The sequence below is a fragment of the Dama dama genome, chromosome 32 (genome assembly GCF_033118175.1).
Source record: "Dama dama isolate Ldn47 chromosome 32, ASM3311817v1, whole genome shotgun sequence".
NCBI lineage: Eukaryota > Metazoa > Chordata > Mammalia > Artiodactyla > Cervidae > Dama > Dama dama.
This window is the reverse complement of record NC_083712.1, coordinates 49,768,968-49,788,437: the sequence shown is the minus strand read 5'-3', so window position 1 is coordinate 49,788,437 and position 19,470 is coordinate 49,768,968. Positions and strand designations below refer to the sequence as shown.

Here is a 19,470-nt window from a genome sequence, read left to right as displayed (position 1 = left end):
TCCGCTGGGCCTCGTCAGCGGCCGGTCGGGGCCTTCGCGTCCCCGTCTCCTTCTCCCACCCCGATACCCCCCTAAAGCCCACGGGCCCTCAAACCCCTGCCTCCACACCTGCTTCCGAAGGTCCCCAAGCGGGAACCCAGCTCAACGATCTTATGGTGAGTCCGCCGAGGACCACTCCCACCCCCGGCAGGACAGGGGCGTATGTCGGACCTCGCCCTCTACAGTCCCCCGCGGGTTTCCGCTCAGCGTAACCCACGGGAAGGTGTCTGAGGCGGAGAGAAAAACACCTTAGAGGGAAGAGGAGGGTGTGGTGCGGTGTACCCCCCGCCCCGGGCTGAAACCTCGGGGAGACATGCCTAGAAAGGGGCTCGGGTCAGGGTGACAACCCATCACCTCCTAAGCCTCCAGGTGAGATGGGTTAGGCTACTTCTCAGCTCTGCCTGCAAAACGCTTTGCAACATTTTTGCTTTTTTTTTTTTCCCAAACACTATAGCTTCCCAGGCCCTGGCTATATAATAAATCAAAATCCCTGGATGTAGGAAATGTAGGAAATATATTTAGGATATATAATAGGATATATATGCAGGATATATGGACCTTCCATGTGGTTAAGTGGTAAAGAATCACATGTTCAGTCTCTGAATTAGGAAGATCCCCTGGAGGAGGGCATGGCAACCCACTCCAGTATTCTTGCTTAGAGAACTGCATGGACAGAGGAGCCTGGCGAGCTCCAGTCCTCAGGGTTGCAAAGAGTCAAGACATGACTGGATGACTAAAAAGCAGCAGCAGCAGTAGGGTATATAATAAATCAGAATCCCTGGATGTATATATATATTAATACATATGGAAATATATTTAAATAAGCATAAATGCATATATATTTAAATATACTTAAATGAATATAAATTTATTTATATATAAATATATGGATGTACTTTTATATCCATACAAAATATATGAATATATATTTATACATATAAAATATATACATATTTAAGGCTCCAAATGCAATTCTGACACACAAACCATAGATGACCATAGAACTGGAATATGGAAAATGCTGACCTGATGTGATAAAAACAAATAAGTCATTCCTTCTTTGCTCTTAATCAGATAGCTCTGATCAGAATTTCGGAAAGACTTCCAAATTCTTAATAAATTAACTGCAGCCTCCAAGGGTATGGTTTATCTGTCAAAATGGGCCTCCCCTCAAAATGAATGTTTCTCTGTCATGATGGGTAATGACCAGGAATGCTTGAGCACTGAATGGACATCCAGGAAGCATGTCTTTGCAGGAGGAAGGGGGGAAATCTGAAAGTCTGGAGTCTGACTTGGGGCCCGATGCTCTTCTCTGTGTCCCAGTCCCTGCCCTCCTGAACGCTCCCTGACTACGACTCGTGTTGCCTGCAGAGGGGGCGTGTGTGTGCGGAAAGAATTGTCCCCCACCTGCAGTTACACCCTTAGAGGCTTGAAGTCAATACTGGAATGTCACTTGGGCAGCAGCGATTGGTCAGTGACTCCATCCGTGCACAGCTGCACTATTAACTCAGGGTATGATTCACAAATGATTCTTTTCCTGTCGTAACAGCTGACAGAGACCTGGCAATGAACCCAGTCTTTCAGAGAAAAGCTGATCTTGGGCCAAAGGGCTGGCTAAAATCTCAGGCAGGACATAAATAAATAAATAAACAAAAAATAAGTAAAATCTTTATATAAGTCAATATAAATATATTCTCTCTCTCCATATATATTACAGATAGATAGATAGATAGAAGATAGATAGATAGATATCTAGTTAGATAGGCTTATATAGAGATATATAACATCTTTAAACATATATATATATATATAGATAGATAGATAGATAGATATAGAGAAAGCAAGTAGATGGAATCAAAAAAAGAGCAAGTAGATGGAATCAAAATATATCCAGAGAACATTCCATACTGGCTTATCAGTATTTTCAGTTCTGCTATATTAAAGTTTACTGTTTAAGATAGAGAGACCTGGGTTTGAATAATGGCTTGTCACCTAACCAATCATGTGTCTTCTCTGAACCTCAATCAAAGCAGGGGAATAGTATCTTTAGGTTGTCAGAAAGAATAAGTAAAATCTTTCACGTAGATACCTTACCTCAAGATAAGGTAAGATGTCTTATCTTGCTTCTGTCTATAGGAAGCATTTTCTTAAGTTTAATCGTCCAGTTCAAATAAATTTAGCCCAAACAACATTATTTACCATAAAAACCGTAATAAGGAGGTTTGAACCAAAATCGCACGGAGTTATGCAACCCAATTTTGCAACTCTATTATTGGTGCAACTTTAGAAAATTTCATTTAGAAGCAAATGCATGGAAATAACACAGCAATCTAGAAGTCATATAAACACAAAGCTGATGCTTTAGAATTATATTTTACTGTCTCTCCTCGTGTTTATAAAACACACACGCACATCCACACACACACACACACAGAGCACGGTGTGTGAGCCCTGGAAACCCTTCGCTGCCTTCATGCCAGTGACACTTTGCTTGTCATTTTTACTTTTTAATGGTTAATGAGTTCCATGTAATAATTGCCAGTTTTCTGCCACCCCTCTGTCCCCTGCTGCAAAAGATCTCATCTATTCAGAGGAGCATAATTGCAGAGCTGCTGAGACAGAGAAGGAACGGCTGCACCTCACCACTGTTGTGGGCCTCCAGCTGGGAGGCGGAGTTGACGGCGACCTTGCAGAGGGAACAGTAGAGCAGCCTCTTGGCCTTCTCCTCCTCCGTCTCCGCGGGGGGACACGAGCTGTTGCCGCTGGCCGGGGTGGGGCTCTTCTCCGCTTTAGAGGTGATCTCCGCTGTCATAACACTGCTCTTGCGAATCTCCACAGTCGTCGTCGTTGATATTGCTGGTGTCCCTGTGGTACTATCTGCAGTCAGAATACACAGGGGGAAGGCAAAGACAGTGGCATTATCTTTCCCTATTTGAAAATGCATCCCTGATACTGCATTCTGGTAATAATGAGAAACGCAACTAGCCCTGACCCCCTGTCAACCACGTGGCAATTGTCTCCTGAGGAAATGACACAGATGCACACTTACAGTTGTGTCTATTGATAGAACACATTTGGACAATTCTTGAAAATACATACAAATAGCTTTAACGTGCTTCCTTGAGGTAAATAAACATGCTCAAATTTCTCCTGTTAACATGTGGCCTTACTAAAATATTCTTTATAGTGCACTGTGCTTTGTATATGTCTGCTAGGATGGCTTTAAAAAATACAATGGAGAGTAAATGCTTCTAAGGTGTTTTCATTTCTCTTTACTACTTGTCTTTCCGTTTTCCTCTACATCTCTGTCTTTAATTTAAAACCAAATAGGTAAAATAGGGCTTCCCGGGTAGTCCTGTGGTTAGGAACCACCTTGCAACGCAGGGGACGCTGGTGCGATCCCTGGTCTGGGGAGATCCCACATGCGTGGGGCACCCGAGCCTGCTGAGCGCCATGACTGCTGAGCCCACATCCTGCAATGACTGAGTTGTCTGTACACCCTAAGGCCGTGCTCCGGAACAAGAGCCGCCACCGCAATGAGAAGAATACAGACTGCAACTAGAGAGATGCCCCCGCTCCCCATAACTGGAGAAAGCCCGTGTGCAGCGACAAAGACCCAGAGCAGTCACAAACAAATAAAATGAAATAAAATCATGGTCAAGACCCTTTAGAAAAGTTGGTTGTGATCCTGTGCGTGCTTGTGCAAAATATATGGTAAGTAAAGAACCCTGATATCACACTGCTTTGTCAAGATCAAAGGTTTATAAAATCCTTACCTTACTTACAAAGAGCTGTATGTTCAACAAATACAAAAAATCATCCATATACAAATAAGACTAACCCTAACCTGGCATATTTATTAAGCGTATGACCTGCACCGGGACGAGTTCAGGGAGTGTGTGACTCAAAAGGATTCAAACACCAATGACTACTCTTCATACGGAATTCACGGACTGGTCACACCATGTTAATGTCACAGCTTTCAAGAGTGTGATGACCAGGAAGGTGTTGATGCACTGTAACCCTGCAACCCTTCTGGCTCTGAACTCTGATTCTAAATCTGGAGAGGTCAACCTCCAAAGTGAGCCCACTTTGTCTTAGCTTCACTTGGGTAGACACAGCTCCCAACCCAAATAGGCTAGTTAACATGGTGTTAGCAACGTCTGCCAAGTCCAGCATGAATTGCAGATGAGCTCCATGCCCTCTGCTTTCTATTTTTATATCCCTTTTCACTGCCTCCCGGCTGGCTAGCTCGTAACCTCCTACTCAAAATATTCCCAGGCAGCCTTTCCAGCCACAGCTGCGCTTGGAATTGTTTCTCCTCCCACAGGCTGCCGTGCTCACCATCCAATGCTGCCCTAAAAGGTCCACGGTAAATGGAGTGGGCAGTGGTTACAAAGGACAGTGGTCTACCTGCAGTGAAGGTGTCCTCATAAAAATGCAGTTCTTGTTAATTTCTGTTACCAACAAGCCTTTGAACTTGGGTTTTCACTTTGATCTGGAGAGAGAGGTGGGAATATGGGTAAGGGTGGTTATGACTTCTTTCCCAAATATGGCCAGAAACACTAGTCAGTCAGAAGAGAGATGGATCCTTGTTGTTTGTTTTTAATTAATTAATTTTTACTAAAATTTTTGAACTATAGTTGATTTACAAAGTTTCAGGTGTACACAAAGTGATTCTGCAATATACATTTAGCTATTATATATCTACATATGTGTGTGTGTGTGTGTGTGTGTACTTATATATATATACTATATATGTGTGTATGTGAATATATTCTTTTCTGGATTCTTTCCCATTATAGAGGATGCTGAGGGATATTGGATAAAGCAATTTATCTGGAGCTTCACTTTGCTTGACCCTTCATATATTTTTAACCACTTATTCAGCTATAAGACCACTAAGGTCCCCTGCAGTATCATGGAGAACATCTTATAACTATGCTAGAAAAAATAGTCATAGTGTCATCACCAGTTTTTCTCATGGCAAGAGAAAAATAAATAAAATTAACTATCACCAATTTTTGCCACAAGAATGCATTACCTTGAACACTGAAAGGTCCACTTCCTGACTAGCTTTTACTCATTTTCTAAGGTACCAAAATTAAAATATCAGGTAATACCAGAAAATTTCAAATCCTATAAGATGACACTGTTAAAGTGCTGCACTCCATATGCCAGCAAATTTAGAAAATTCAGCAGTGGCCACAGGACTGGAAAAGGTCAGTTTCATTCCAATCACAAAGAAAGGCAATACCAAAGAAAATTCAAACTACCACACAATTGCACTCATCTCACAAACTAGCAAAGTAATGCTCAAAATTCTCCAAGCTAGGTTTCAACAGTACATGAACCGAGATCTTCCAGATGTTCAAGCTGGATTTAGAAAAGGCAGAGGATCCAGAAATCAAATTGCCAACATCCGTTATATCATAGAAAAAGAGAATTCCATAAAAAATCTACTTTTGTTTCATTGACTATGCTAAAGCTTTTTACTGTGTGGATCACAAATTGTGGAAAATTCTTAAAGAGATGGGAATATCAGACCACCTTACCTGCCTCCTGAGAAACGTGTATGCGAGTCAAGAAGCAACAGTTAGAACTGGACATGGAACAACAGACTGGTTCCAAATCAGGAAAGGAGTACGTCAAGGTAGTATATTGTCACCCTGCTTATTTAACTTATATGCAGAGTACATCATGAGAAATGCCAGGCTGGATGAAGCACAAGCTGGAATCAAGATTGCCAGAAGAAATATCAATAACCTCAGATATGCAGATGGCATCACCCTTAGGGCAGAAAGCGAAGAACTAAAGAGCCTCTTGATGAAAGTGAAAGAGAGTGAAAAAGTTGGCTTAAAGCTCAACATTCAAAAAATGAAGATCATGGCATCCAGTCCCATCACGGTGTGGCAAATAGATGGGGAAACAATGGAAACAGTGACAGACTTCATTTTCTTGGGCCCCCAAATCACCTCAGATGGTGACTGCAGCCATAAAATTAAAAGATGCTTGCTCCTTGGAGGAAAAGCTATGACCAACCTAGACAGCATATGAAAAAGCAGAGACATTTCTTTGTCAACAAAGGTCTGTCTAGTCAAAGGTTTGTCTAGTCAAAACTACTGGGTTTTTCCCAGTAGTCATGTATGGATGTGAGAGTTGGACTATAAAGAAAGCTGAACACTGAAGAATTGATGCTTTTGAACTGTGGTGTTGGAGAAGACTCTTTAGAGTCCCTTGGACTGCAAGGAGCTCAAACCAGTGAATCCTAAAGGAAATCAATCCTGAATATTAATTGGAAGGACTGATGCTGAAGCTGAAGCTCCAATACTTTGGCCACCTGATGCAAAGAACTGACTCATTAGAAAAGACCCTGATGTTGGGAAAGATTGAAGGCAGGAGGAGAAGGGGACGACTGAGAATGAAACAGTTGGACGGCATCACCAACTCAATGGACATGAGTTTGAGCAAACTTTGGGAGATGGTGAAGGACAGGGAAGCCTGGCGTGCTGCAGTCCATGAGGTCACAAAGAGTCGGACACGGCTGAGCAACTGAACAACTGTTCATGGGGTTCTCAGGCAGAAATGCTGATATGCTTTGCCGTTCCCTTCTCTAGTGGACCATGTTTTGTCAGAACTCTCTACCGTGACACGTCTGTCTTGGGTGGCCCTACATGGCACAGCATTATCCCCAGAGGATGAAGTACATTTATACCAAGAATGTCAAAGGTTAGAGACTCCTGACTGTCTATGGCTCAGGCTTAGTACAATACTGATGTTTTTTAAGGGAAGTCCCTTGCATGAGACAGGCTCAGGGAAATCAGGATCAAAACACTGAATTTCTGGTACTGATTCACCGGTGGCTCAGGGTAAAGATATGCCTACAATGCAAGAGACCCGAGTGTGATGCCTGGGTTGCGAAGATCCCCTGGAGAAGGAAATGGCAACTACTCCAGTATCTTTGCCAGGAGAATTCCATGGACGGAGGAGCCATGCAGTCCACTGGGTCGCAAAGTGTCGGACTCAACTGAATGACTAACGCTTTCACTCAACTTTGTTACATTTTTTAGGCCGCATAGCTGGACAAAGATCTGTTATTAATATTAATATTTTCTCAAGATTAAGGTTAGTTTGAGAGAAATACAGTTATGTTTTTCACTTTAAATTTAATATATAGATCTTGAGTCCATAAAGGTAAGAGTATTATTAATATATAACGAGATATGAATATTTCAGTTACTTTTAATTTACCAGTAGTAAAGAGGACTTTTTTTTAAACAAGTAAGGTAAATATATTTTAAGATTAAGCCATAAAGGAATCAACTATTTTATTTAGATGGCCCTTGGTTTCTGCATCCATTTTAAAATATTAAAAAAAAAATTCCAGAAACTTCCAGAAAACAAAATTTTGCTGTGGGAAGGCAATTATTTACATACCATTTACATTGTATTTGCAACTATTTACATAATGTTTCATAGTTTTAGGTATTAGAAGTAATCGGAGATGATTTAAAGTAAATGGGAGGATGTGTATAGGTTATGTGCAACTGCTACATCATTTTATATAAGCACTTGAGCATCCATAGATTTTGGTATCTACAGGGGGTTTGGAACCAGTTCCCCATGGGTATCAACGGATGACTGTAGTTGCATAGAAAATGACATATAGCAAAGCTATTTTCTTTAGTATGGAACATTAAATTACCAATTATGCATGATACCTATCCACTCATTAAAATAAAATTTTATATCATTGATCATGTTAATAACATACACTCTTGCTAGGATGTGATGAGACATACCCCTGTGATCTTCTTCCCAAAACTCATAACCCCTGTCTAACCATGATAAAAGCATAAACAAACTTAAATTCAATGACATTCTATACAATCCTTAATCAAGGGTCCTCAAAAATGTCTAGGTCACCAAAACAAGAAAAGTCTGACAAACTGTCATAGTCCAGACAAGTCTAAGGACTCAGGATGTCTAAATATAATCTGGTGTTCCGATTGGAATTCTGGGGCAAAAAGAAAAAAGGAACATTAGGTAAAAATTTAGGAAATTCAGAGGAAGTATGGGATCTTGGTAAAAACAGTGTATCAGTTCTGGTTCTCTAGCTTTGACAAATGCACCAAAATAATGTGAGATGCTAATAAGGAAAACTTAAAAGCATATACTAGAACCCTCTGTAGTATTCTTGTACCTCTTTTGTAGATTTAAAGCTAGTCTAAAATTGAAAGTTTATTGATAAAAAAGAACTAGAACCAGTCACCACACAATGCATCATTCAGCTGCTTTGCAGAATCACAGCAGTGATCTTGGTGGTTACATGCTACAGCTTTCTTGGTTTTTAGACGAGGAAATTTCCATAAAACTGGGACTTGACATTGCATCTCCCACTTCCAAATCCTTATTTCAGGTCCAGATTGTTATTCTATGTTGTAGTGATTCATGTATTTGAACTTCACTCCATCAACACTTATTGAGCTCCTGTAGCTCAGATGGTAATGTATCTGCCTACAATGCGGGAGACCCGTGTTCAAACCCTAGGTCGGGAAGATCCCCTGGAGAAGGAAATGGAAACCCACTCCAGTGTTCTTGCCTGGAAAGTCCCATGGACTGAGGATCCTGGTAGGCTAAACTGGAGAAACAATGTAGCTTTTATTTATATAGCTTTTAAAATTTTAATGTCATCATATAAATTTGTAAGTTATTGACATCCCCATAATAAGGAATTTACAGAAGGCTGTATCAGAAATGAGACAGAAATAATATTTACCTACCCATTAGTAGAAACATTTCATAAATCTCTCATTTGCCAGATATTTGGAAAAGCATGTTAGTGATGTTGTGCTTGTCTTTTAGTTATTTCCAGGTTCTAGTATGTGTTAACTTTTGTGGCCTAGGAAGAATCATCAGATAATCGTCACCCTGAAAGGTGAATTGATATTAGAAAGGGTTTTGAAACAGTAGGTGAAAACCAATTTCTTACTTCAGGGTAATTCAAGGTTTTTACCACAGTATGTGTTTGTGCTAAAAATCCACCAGTCTAATAGCTATGTTGGAGTAGCTGTAGAATGATTTACTTGTCGTGGCTGCAAAACTCATTGAGTATTTCTGCCCACTAATATCCCCTTTGGCTTCCCCGGTGGCTCAGACGGTAAGGCGTCTGCCTCCAGTGCGGGAGACCCGGGTTCGATCCCTGGGTCGGGAAGATCCCCTGGAGAAGGAAATGGCAACCCACTCCAGTATTCTTGCCTGGAAAATCCCATGGACTGAGGTTCCTGGTAGGCTACAGTCCATGGGGTCGCAAAGAGTCGGACACGACTGAGCGACTTCACTTGTTGTGCACTAGGCTCTACCTAAGCCACTGGAGATGGGAAGGATAACAGATGTTCATTACATGGCTCATGAGACATCCCATGATGATCTGAAATAACAGTGATAAATACACCAGCCCTTTTTCCATCCATTTTGTCCGTTCATACATCCTTGCATTTATACTTGACATAAAAATGCATTCAATAAATATTCATCCAAAGAAAACAATGAATGAATAAATGAACAAATGAATGAACAAGAGACAATTAGAGCTAAATAAGGTACAAGCAATTTTAAAGCATTTACAAATACTAACACACTCAATCATCATAAAAAACTAAGAGGGTATATTAGGAGTTTGGGATTAACTTTTACACATCGCTATGTATAAAATAAACAACCAACAAGGACCTACTGTATAACACAGGGAATTATACTCAATATTTTTTAATAACCTTATGAGAAAAGAATCTGAAAAATGATACACACACACATGAATCATTTTGATGTACACCTGAAACTAAAACACCACTATAAATCAACTATATTTCAATTAAAAAAAAATAACATAGGCATACCTTCTTTCTCCCCTCCTTAGAGAAGAAACTGGGGTGTGGAGAGTTTGGGGAACTTGCCCAATGCCAAAGCTGCCAGCTCTATGGCAATGATTTGAACTCAGCCTGGCTCAGAAGCACATGTTCTTTTTTGATAAAATTTTGAATTTTTTTCCTAAAAGAACTGATCACATCCCTTCAGTTTATTCCAATTGGTCATGATTTATTAGGATTGTTGGAAGACAGCATCTTAAAAATTTGACTTCAAAAGAAACAAAACATGGCCTGAGCTAGAGTCAATCATTTATGTCTAATCCTCTGTTCAGGCTAACATATTAAGTTGTTAGAGTCCATTTAGGAGAAGGGGAGAGAAGAAAAACCTACAGTTTTCAAACAATCTCTTCTGCAAAGTGATAAGAGTAACCCACAGGCCTTCCTTACTGCAAATTTTTCCTTTTCTTCTTTTTCCCCAAAAGATGTGAAAATAGAATAATGATTCACTTTTCTTAATGTTTCACAGGGGCTGATTCAGATTTCTTTCCACTGTTGCACCAATGATCCTCTAGGAACGTTATATCTGACAGGGAGTCAAAAGTAATGGGTGTGTTTTGGTGGGAAGGCAAGGTTTGAGATGGAACGGGTTTGCATTTCTGTGCTGTTCCTCTGCCAGCGCCGTGAAGCAAATATTCATTATTGTAACTGTCACTGTTTGGCTTTGGCACCAGAACATATTGCTAGTACTTTGTGGGGCGGTGCTCTAGCGGAGGATGAAAGGCAACGCGTCAGTATCCAGACTGGCCCACTTTGGCCCTCATTCTTGTATAAAAACCCTGGAGATACCTTTTAAAACATTTCATAAAGCATAAGAAAAGATTCCAGAAAATACTAAATTGAATTCTAGATAATAAAATAGAGTGGCCAACTTACATGGTCTGGGTACAAAAAGTATCTTCCTAGTTACAGATCTCATGATCCAACTGAGAGAACCAGAGGCAAGTTATGGAAATTCCTTCCAGGTAACAGAAATGAATGCATGCTCAGTTGCTCAGTCGTGTCTGACTATTTGTGACCCCATGGACTGTAGCCCGCCAGGCTCTTCCATCCATGGGACTCTCCAGGCAGGAATACTGGAGTGGGTTGCCATTTCCTCCTCCAGGGAAAATTCTCGACCCAGGGATCAAAGGCATATCTCCCGTGTTGGCAAGCAGACTCTTTACCACTGAGCCCCCTGGGAGCCCTGACAAATTAGTACTGTGACCCAAAGATGTTCATCATGTTTTCTGGTACACTGAAGACTCAGAATGATATTCAATTTATTTCCTTCTTGTTTGTGAGAATTTAAGTCTCAACCAAGCTTGCAAGCAAGTGAGGAGAACAGCTGCTTCCTGTTAAATATGCTGACATTCTGAAGTATAAAAAGGTGTTTCGTGACAAAACACACACACACACGCACAAGTTTTAGAAGTTATTACTGGCAGTTGTTTCTTTCTTCTGGGTTTTACCTCATTTAACCACCATCATCGGGGCAGCACTGCCCTCGTAGACACGGGCAGGAATGGGCCCTACACTGGGCTCCATACTTTTGGGGGCTCCACATACCACAAGCCACTGAGACAAAAGTCTATTTTATATTTTTTGATCTTATGAAAAATACTTTTTTCGAGTTTGATAACCAACTAAGCAAATGGGAATGTTAATTAGAAAGGGAAGTGAGAACTGGACTGGGTGCCCTGAAGGCCAGACTACAGAGTCAGAGAATTCACAAATATGCGTGAGCACGTGTGTGTAGAGGTTTATGAGTGTGTGTCTATGTGTGTGCATTGTGTCTATGTGTGCACATGTAGGTTTTGTGTGTGTGTGTGTGTGTCTATGCAGGTATGTTTTGTGTGCACATGTGTGTCTCTGTGCATGTGTGTACATGTATGTTTTGTGTGTGCATGTGCAGTTTTGTGTGTGCATATGTGTGCATATACAGTTATGTTTTGTGCGTGCATATGCAGTTATGTGTGTCTATGTGCACGTGTGGTTATGTGTGTTAAGAGGTAAAAGATCACAGCCTCTCTCTGGAAACTAGAGAAAGAGGCTTGTTTTCAAAACACCAAATGACGTCAAGTCACCAGATGTGCATCTACACAGAAAAGTCCCCCAAAGATACTGCCTCCCTCCCTGAAGGGGAAATGCTTCAGATTGGCTGGAAATCCCAAGCCCACAAAATGAGGTTGGGGAGAAAGGGTGCCTCCCCATCAGGCTCCCAGATTTGGGTGGGTCCAGTCGCCACCCAAGGGCTTTCCTGGTGGCTCAGCAGGTAGAGAATCCACCTGCAATGTGGGAGAGCTGGATTCAATCCCTGGGTTGGGAAGGTCCCCTGGAGAAGGGAATGGCTACCCACTCCAGTGTCCTGGCCTGGAGAATTCCACGGACTGTAAAGTCCATGGGGTCACAAAGAGTTGGACACGACTGAGCAACTTTCACCTTCAGTTGCCTCCCGATGGGCTGACTTGGGGGATAGCGTCTGCCCTGTCCCTGCGCATCTGTGTTACTCGGCAGGGCTGAGCTGACTCAGGCGGGAGGAGCCCCTGACCATCAGGTCACAAGGGCAATCCTTGGATACAGCCTACGGGGCTGCCAGGGATGCTTGCGGTACCTGATGAGCATTGAGCTGTGTGGTGTATGGTCTCCATTTGAGCTCTTGACTTGGTCCTGAAACTTTTTGGGTGGGCTTGATTGAATCCTCCTATGTTAGACCCTGTGTTAATCATTGGAGGTTAATAGGTAAAAAACGACATCATTTGTGGACCCAAGCGCCAGGCTGCATACCACAAGAGGGGAGGGAACAAGGGATTTGCTGTCTTTGAAGAGGTCGAGGAGACATCTCCAGAAAATACTAGAGAAATACTTGCACTTCAAATTCTAACTTTATCACACCTACAAAGGTCTGCTACTTGGAAGTATCATGCATAAAAATGATCCACTGTCCTTTTAAAATCAAGTCCTATAAAGACCTGATTAAAGCACTTAATGTCCCAAGGGATCAGGTGAGTAATTATTTCTACCTTTACATCACTTGAACTAGAGTTCCCAAGTCTTGTGCATATCAGAAATTCTATAAAGGCAAACAATTTAAAAACTTAAAAACAAAAATATCTAACTGCAAGTTTTGAGATGTTTCCTGAAGCTTCCTAATCTATGACTGCTTGAGGCAAAAAAAGTAGATTCAGACTCAGTGATCCTGGTTACTGACCTGCTGAACTCACTTTGGGTTGGGCACACCAGATACAGATTAGAACATCAATTGTTCTGCTGAAAAGTATTTGAGAGAGAGAGCCTGTTAAAAGAAATAGCTTATTCAACTTCTGAATTTCCCTCTTGAAGCCAGGACCATTTGATTTCATGGGGACTGGACACCATGTGAATCAGGTGATTTGAGAAGGTACTGTTAGATTGATTTCACAGAACAATTTATCAGGAATTCAGGCTATTCTTATCACTGACAACAATTTGGGAGGAAGAAGGCTAGAGAGTCAGGTTGCCAGATGAGTGAATGATTGCAGAAGCTCTCAGGAGGAGGAGGTGGTCAGAACTGGACCAAAGGATGCTTGAGCTGGGAGAGGCAGCGGAGAGCAGGAGGGTGGCAGAAGGAACAGGCCAAGAAGAAGGGAGACCAGAGGCTCCCGAAGCAAAGGGCCCGAGCAGGAGCCCCCGGGGCCCCAGGGAGTGATGCAGGGTCCAGCAGCTGGCCACCAGGAGCAGAGACCTACTCCGTATCCTCAACCTCAAATGTCCTTGACTTCAAAATGCATGTCTCTAGTTTTTTATTTAAATTTTATACTGATGTAGAGTAGATTGTATATTGGAGTATAGTTGGCTTCCTTGGTGGCTCAGATCTGGTAAAGAATCTGCCTGCAGTGTGGGATCCCTGGGTCGCAAAGAACCCCTGGAGGGAGGCACGGCAACCCACTCCAGTATTCTTTCCTGGAGAATCCCATGGACAGAGGTGCCCGGAGGGCTACAGTCCATGGGGTCACGAAGAGTGGACACGACTGAGCGACTAACACCTTCACACTTTCCTAGTTGATTAACAGTGTTGTGTTAGTTACAGGTCCACAGCCAAGTGATTCAGTCACACAGACACATGTTGATACATGTGTCTATTCTTTCCAAACTCTGTTCTCATTTAGGTTGTTCTATAGTATTAGCTTAAAGCCGAATTTCACCATATACAAGCAGGCCTCATCTCAGCAGTAGTCACACCACCCCCACCTCAGCCCCCGCGCACACACGCCCAACAGGCAGAGGCAGCAAGTGTAAAGGAGCGTGACACTGACACTGACAGTGTTGCTCACTGGGGCGCACACAACCCCACACAGAGGGGGCGGTCCATCGTGCCGTCCGGTCCGCCACCTGAGAAACGCCTGCCCGGTTTTACCAGTCGCTGTGGTTCTTACTGTGGTGAAGGCCAGAAAGTTTCACGTGAGATTTATGGGAGTTCTGTGTTAGGAGCCATGTGCGTGGTGTGCGTGAGTGTGCGTGGTGTCTGTGTGGTGTGTGTGAGTGTGCATGGTGTGTGTGGTGTGTGCGTGAGTGTGCATAGTGTGAGTGTGTGGTGTGTGTGCATGGTGTGCATGAGTGTGCATGGTGTGTGCATGAGTGTGCGTGGTATGCATGAGTGTGCATGGTGTGCGTGGTGTGCATAAGTGTGTGTGGTGTGGGTATGTGTGGTGTGCATGAGTGTGCGTGAGTGTGTGGTGTGCATGAGTGTGTGTGGTGTGCGTGTGTGTGGTGAGTGTGCGTGGTGTGTGAGGTGTGGTGTGCATGGTGTGCGTGAGTGTGCGTGGTGTGTGTGAGCATGTGTGGTGTGTGTGTGGTGTGAGTATGCGTGAGTGTGCATGGTGTGTGTGGTGTGCATGAGTGTATGTGTGTGCGTGAGCGTGTGTGATGTGTGCGTGTTGTGCAAGTGTGTGTGGTGTGAGTGGTGTGTGTGAGTGTGCGTGGTGTGCGTGAGCGTGTGTGGTGTGTGCGTGTTGTGCAAGTGTGTGGTGAGTGAGTGGTGTGTGTGAGTGTGCGTGGTGTGCGTGAGCGTGTGTGGTGTGTGCGTGTGTGTGGTGTGTGAGTGTGCGTGGTGTGTGTGTGCGTGGTGTGTAAGTGTGTGTGGTGAGTGTGCGTGGTGTGTGAGGTTGTGTGGTGTGCGTGGTGTGCCTGAGTGTGTGTGGTGTGTGAGTGTGCGTGGTGTGCGTGAGCATGTGTGGTGTGTGCGTGGTGTGTGAGTGTGCGTGGTGTGTGTGTGCGTGGTGTGTGAGTGTGTGGTGGGCGTGAGGTTGTGTGGTGTGCGTGGTGTGCGTGAGTGTGTGTGGTGTGTGAGTGTGCATGGTGTGTGTGTGCGTGGTGTGTGAGTGTGTGTGGTGGGCGTGAGGTTGTGTGGTGTGCGTGGTGTGCCTGAGTGTGTGTGGTGTGTGAGTGTGCGTGGTGTGCGTGAGGTTGTGTGGTGTGCGTGAGCGTGTGTGGTGTGTGCGTGTGTGTGGTGTGTGAGTGTGCGTGGTGTGTGTGTGCGTGGTGTGTGAGTGTGTGTGGTGAGTGTGCGTGGTGTGTGAGGTTGTGTGGTGTGCGTGGTGTGCCTGAGTGTGTGTGGTGTGTGAGTGTGCGTGGTGTGTGTGTGCGTGGTGTGTGAGTGTGTGTGATGAGTGTGCGTGGTGTGTGAGGTTGTGTGGTGTGCGTGGTGTGCCTGAGTGTGCGTGGTGTGTGAGTGTGCGTGGTGTGCGTGAGCGTGTGTGGTATGTGCGTGGTGTGCGTGAGTGTGCGTGGTGTGCGTGAGCGTGCGTGGTGTGTGTGTGCGTGGTGTGTGAGTGTGCGTGGTGTGCGTGAGCGTGTGTGGTGTGTGCGTGGTGTGCGTGAGCGTGCGTGGTGTGCGTGAGCGTGCGTGGTGCGTGCGTGGTGTGCGTGAGCGTGCGTGGTGTGCGTGAGCGTGCGTGGTGTGTAGAGGCCTGTGTGGACGCCGGCCTCCGCGGGGCTGCGGGCCGCCATGCTGAATGGCGTGTGGACCCCGAGCGCCGCGCCCCGTCCCGGCGCCCCCGACCGGCTCACGGCCGGCCTGCAGCTCTCCCGCCAAAGGCGAGGCCTCTCGCCAAGGGGAGAAGCTGCTGAGGGTTGTCTCAGCTTCTTCTTCCCCGGAGAACCTGCCCTCCTCCTTCCTCTCAGGGGAGAGCCTGCCCAGGACAGCGCCGAGGCGTCCGCGGGCCTCAGGGATTAGGGCCGAATGCCTCGGTGTCACCTCAGCGTGATGGCTCTATCACCGCCTCATCGTGTTGCAGCCTTGGTTTCTCTAAGTCAGCGCGGACTGTGTTCCCTACTCCTGCACCTTAGCTCGTATTTAATATATTCCACACGCGACTACGGCAAAGCCTGCGAGCTGTGTGGTAACTGACAAATACACAGGCTGCTGTCAGCAAATCTGTTCTGTCAGGTATTTGCCTTTCTTTCAAAAGTTGGGGTCCTGCCCGCATAAGGCACTAGACTGCCCACTGGTACAGCAAGATAAAGAGCAAATCTTTGACCTTATAATCTAAGTTTTCATCCTCATCCATTTTCACCTTCTAATTTCCTCCCCCTCTCTTCTCTGCGCTCCTTTCCCTCTCACAACATCCAGCAAGAACAGAGCCAAGATGCTGGAAACATCTGTGAACCGAGAGGCATCCTGTTCCTGTAAACGAGAGGTTCCAGGACTTTAGTATCCATGGAACCACCTAGAGGCTTAATCAGACACAGACTGTTGAGTCTGCCCTTAGAGTTGACGGCTCGAGGTCTGGGTTGGGGCCTGAATGTCTGCATTTCTGACAAATAGCCCAGTGCTGCTGTGGGGCTGAGGACAACTCTTCGGGAACCACCACTGACACGCCTGTCAACTAGTTTCTGGTTTGGCAACAGGTCTCAGCTTTAGAGCTATAATAACATATAAATAGAAAGTCATGAAGGTAAAACAGGGGAAGAGGACTCAGGGGACCATGGTCTTGTTCTGTCTGTGACTAAGGGAGCTTCTGAGACATGAGACTTTTAGTACTTTGGGGGACAGCCCCAGCAAGTCAGGACAAGTTGACCCCCCTAAGAAGTAATTTGGAAAAAGTTAAAGAAAACTCTTGAAAATATTTTAGGTACCTAAGCAAGCAATGAGTATTTCTTTTGAAAGGTACATTTTTGGAAACCGATGTGATTATAAATGAAGGAAAATGTAGATACATTCAAATGCTTAAAAGAGAGAAAACTAACTATGGGGTTTAACTAATCTGCCACTTGGCCTTGAAACGTGGGGTTCTTTTCGTAAGATAGTCTCCTCTCCCCAACCTAGAATCTGTGTTTTCAAGGCAATCTGTTTCCTACAGCACTCACAGAATATATGCGTCATCCCCTTCCTTCCAAACATAAATTATCCAAAGTAAATTAGTTCAAAACTAAATTACTAGAGCAAATATCACAAGATATCACTTATATTAACATGTGGACTCTAAATAAGACTGGTACAAATGAACTTATTTACAAAACAGAAACAGACCCACAGACTTGGAAAACAAACTTATGGTTTCCTAAGGGGAAAGACGGCAGGGGAGGGGTAAATAAGGGGTTTAGGATTAACATGTACACAGTAGTACATACAAAACACAACCATCAGGGACCTACTGCACAACACAGGGAACTATATGAAATATTTGTTAATAACCTGTAATGAAAAAGAATCTGAAAAAGAATAGATACATGTATATGTGTAACAACCACGTTGCTATACACCTGAAACTAACACAACATTGTAAATCAGTTACACACTCATATAGATAAAAATAAAATTCACATACACACTAAGTTACTTGGAAGGCAGGACCATGAGTCCTTGGGAGAGTTGATTCAGTGGTTCCACCACTGTCCATACAATTGATGAGCACCAAGAAGCCATCCTAAAGGAGATCAGTCCTGGGTGTTCATTGGAAGGACTGATGCTGAAGCTGAAACTCCAATACTTTGGCCACCTCATGCGAAGAGTTGACTCCTTGGAAAAGACCCTGATGCTGGGAGGGATTGGGGGCAGGAGGAGAAGGGGATGACAGAGGATGAGGTGGCTGGATGGCATCCCCGACTTGATGGGCATGAGTTTGAGTAAACTCCGGGAGTTGGTGATGGACAGGGAGGCCTGGTGTGATGCCATTCATGGGGTCGCAAAGAGTTGGACACGACTGAGTACTGAACTGAACGGAACTGAAGAAGTGGAGAGTTTTGTCAGAATCTATGAACTTTCTGATAAACATAACACAAGAGAAAGAAAGAGGACAAAAACACAATCAATTTATTCCAAAGTTATTTTAAGTGACCTGCATGCTACTAAAAGGCATAGGAAACTTTTTTGGGGGGGTAACAGATTTTTTTTTCCCCTAGTAAAGGAGAAGGAACAAAAACCTTTCCAAATTTATGAATGGTAGTTCCCCTCTTTCAAGAATTTTCTGCAGAGAAAAAAAGTACTGCATGCCACAGCGATACTTCCCACTTCATTAACAAGGAGACATGTATATTGAAAAATTTCCATTTTGGCAAAAAGCCAAGGCATAGCTTTTCAGCGACTGCCTTTGGTAATCTGTTGTGTTTATAAGGCGATGATCTTCCTTCCGACTGTGCTTTAGGCAAAGGTGAAGCTTTGCCTTGGGTGCTTAAATCTATAATATCTAACTACTTAGAATTAGGGCTTGATAAATCATGAATTTTGAAAGCTTTTACTAATTAAAATTGAACACAGAGCAAGGGAGAACCTGCTTTCTGACTAGTGAATTTAGAGCCTGTGGTGAATTGAGAAGGTGGAGACAGTCATGTCAAGCCATCGAGGACACAGATTCTTGCTGTAGAATCCTGTTAGGCAGCCCATATAATTAAAGGGAAGAAATAACTGTCAGCTCTTCAAATTTTGTAGACTGTCTCAAAGATAAGAAAATGAGCTCTCATAATGGATGGCACAATGATAAAATATTTAGTGGGGAAATGATTTAGAACATTAACCCATTTGGTCTGAGGTAATTCATTGTGTGCTAAGAGTTACATATAACTTTATGAACAGTAGCCCACTGGCTCTTGTGTCCTTCGGATTCTCCAGCTAGAATACGGGAGTGGGTTGCCATGCCCTCCTCCAGGGGGTCTTCCCCACCCAGGAATCGAACCCCCTTCTCTTACTTCAACCTGCATTAGCAGGTGGTTCTTTACCACTAGCCCTGCTAGGAAGCTTTCCAGGTGTCACTAGTAAAGAAGCTAACTGTCAACACAAGAGACCTCAGATGCTGGACCTCCATCCCCGCATCAGGAGACCCCTGGAGGAGGAAATGGCAACCCACTCCAGTTTTCTTGCCTGGAGAATCCCATGGACAGAGGAAGCTGGCGGGCTACCATCCATGGGGTTGCAAAGAGTCAGACATGACTGAAGCGACTTAGCAAGTAAGAGTTCCCTGGCTTCCCAGGTGGCGCTTGTGTTAAAGACTCTGCCTGCCATTGCAGGAGACATGAGAGTCGTGGGTTCAGTGGATGCCCGGGTCAGGAC

At 44.0% G+C, this 19,470-nt stretch overlaps 1 protein-coding gene across 1 annotated transcript in view; it reads right to left on the bottom strand.

Moving 5' to 3' along the window:
- The window catches only part of ZNF385D (zinc finger protein 385D), a 346,567-nt gene that overhangs the window by 17,529 nt on the left and 309,568 nt on the right, over positions 1-19,470 (bottom strand). The window contains exon 5 of the mRNA XM_061134610.1: positions 2,683-2,916. Within this exon, the coding sequence (XP_060990593.1) occupies positions 2,683-2,916 (234 nt within the window). The remainder of the gene's footprint in view (positions 1-2,682; positions 2,917-19,470) is intronic.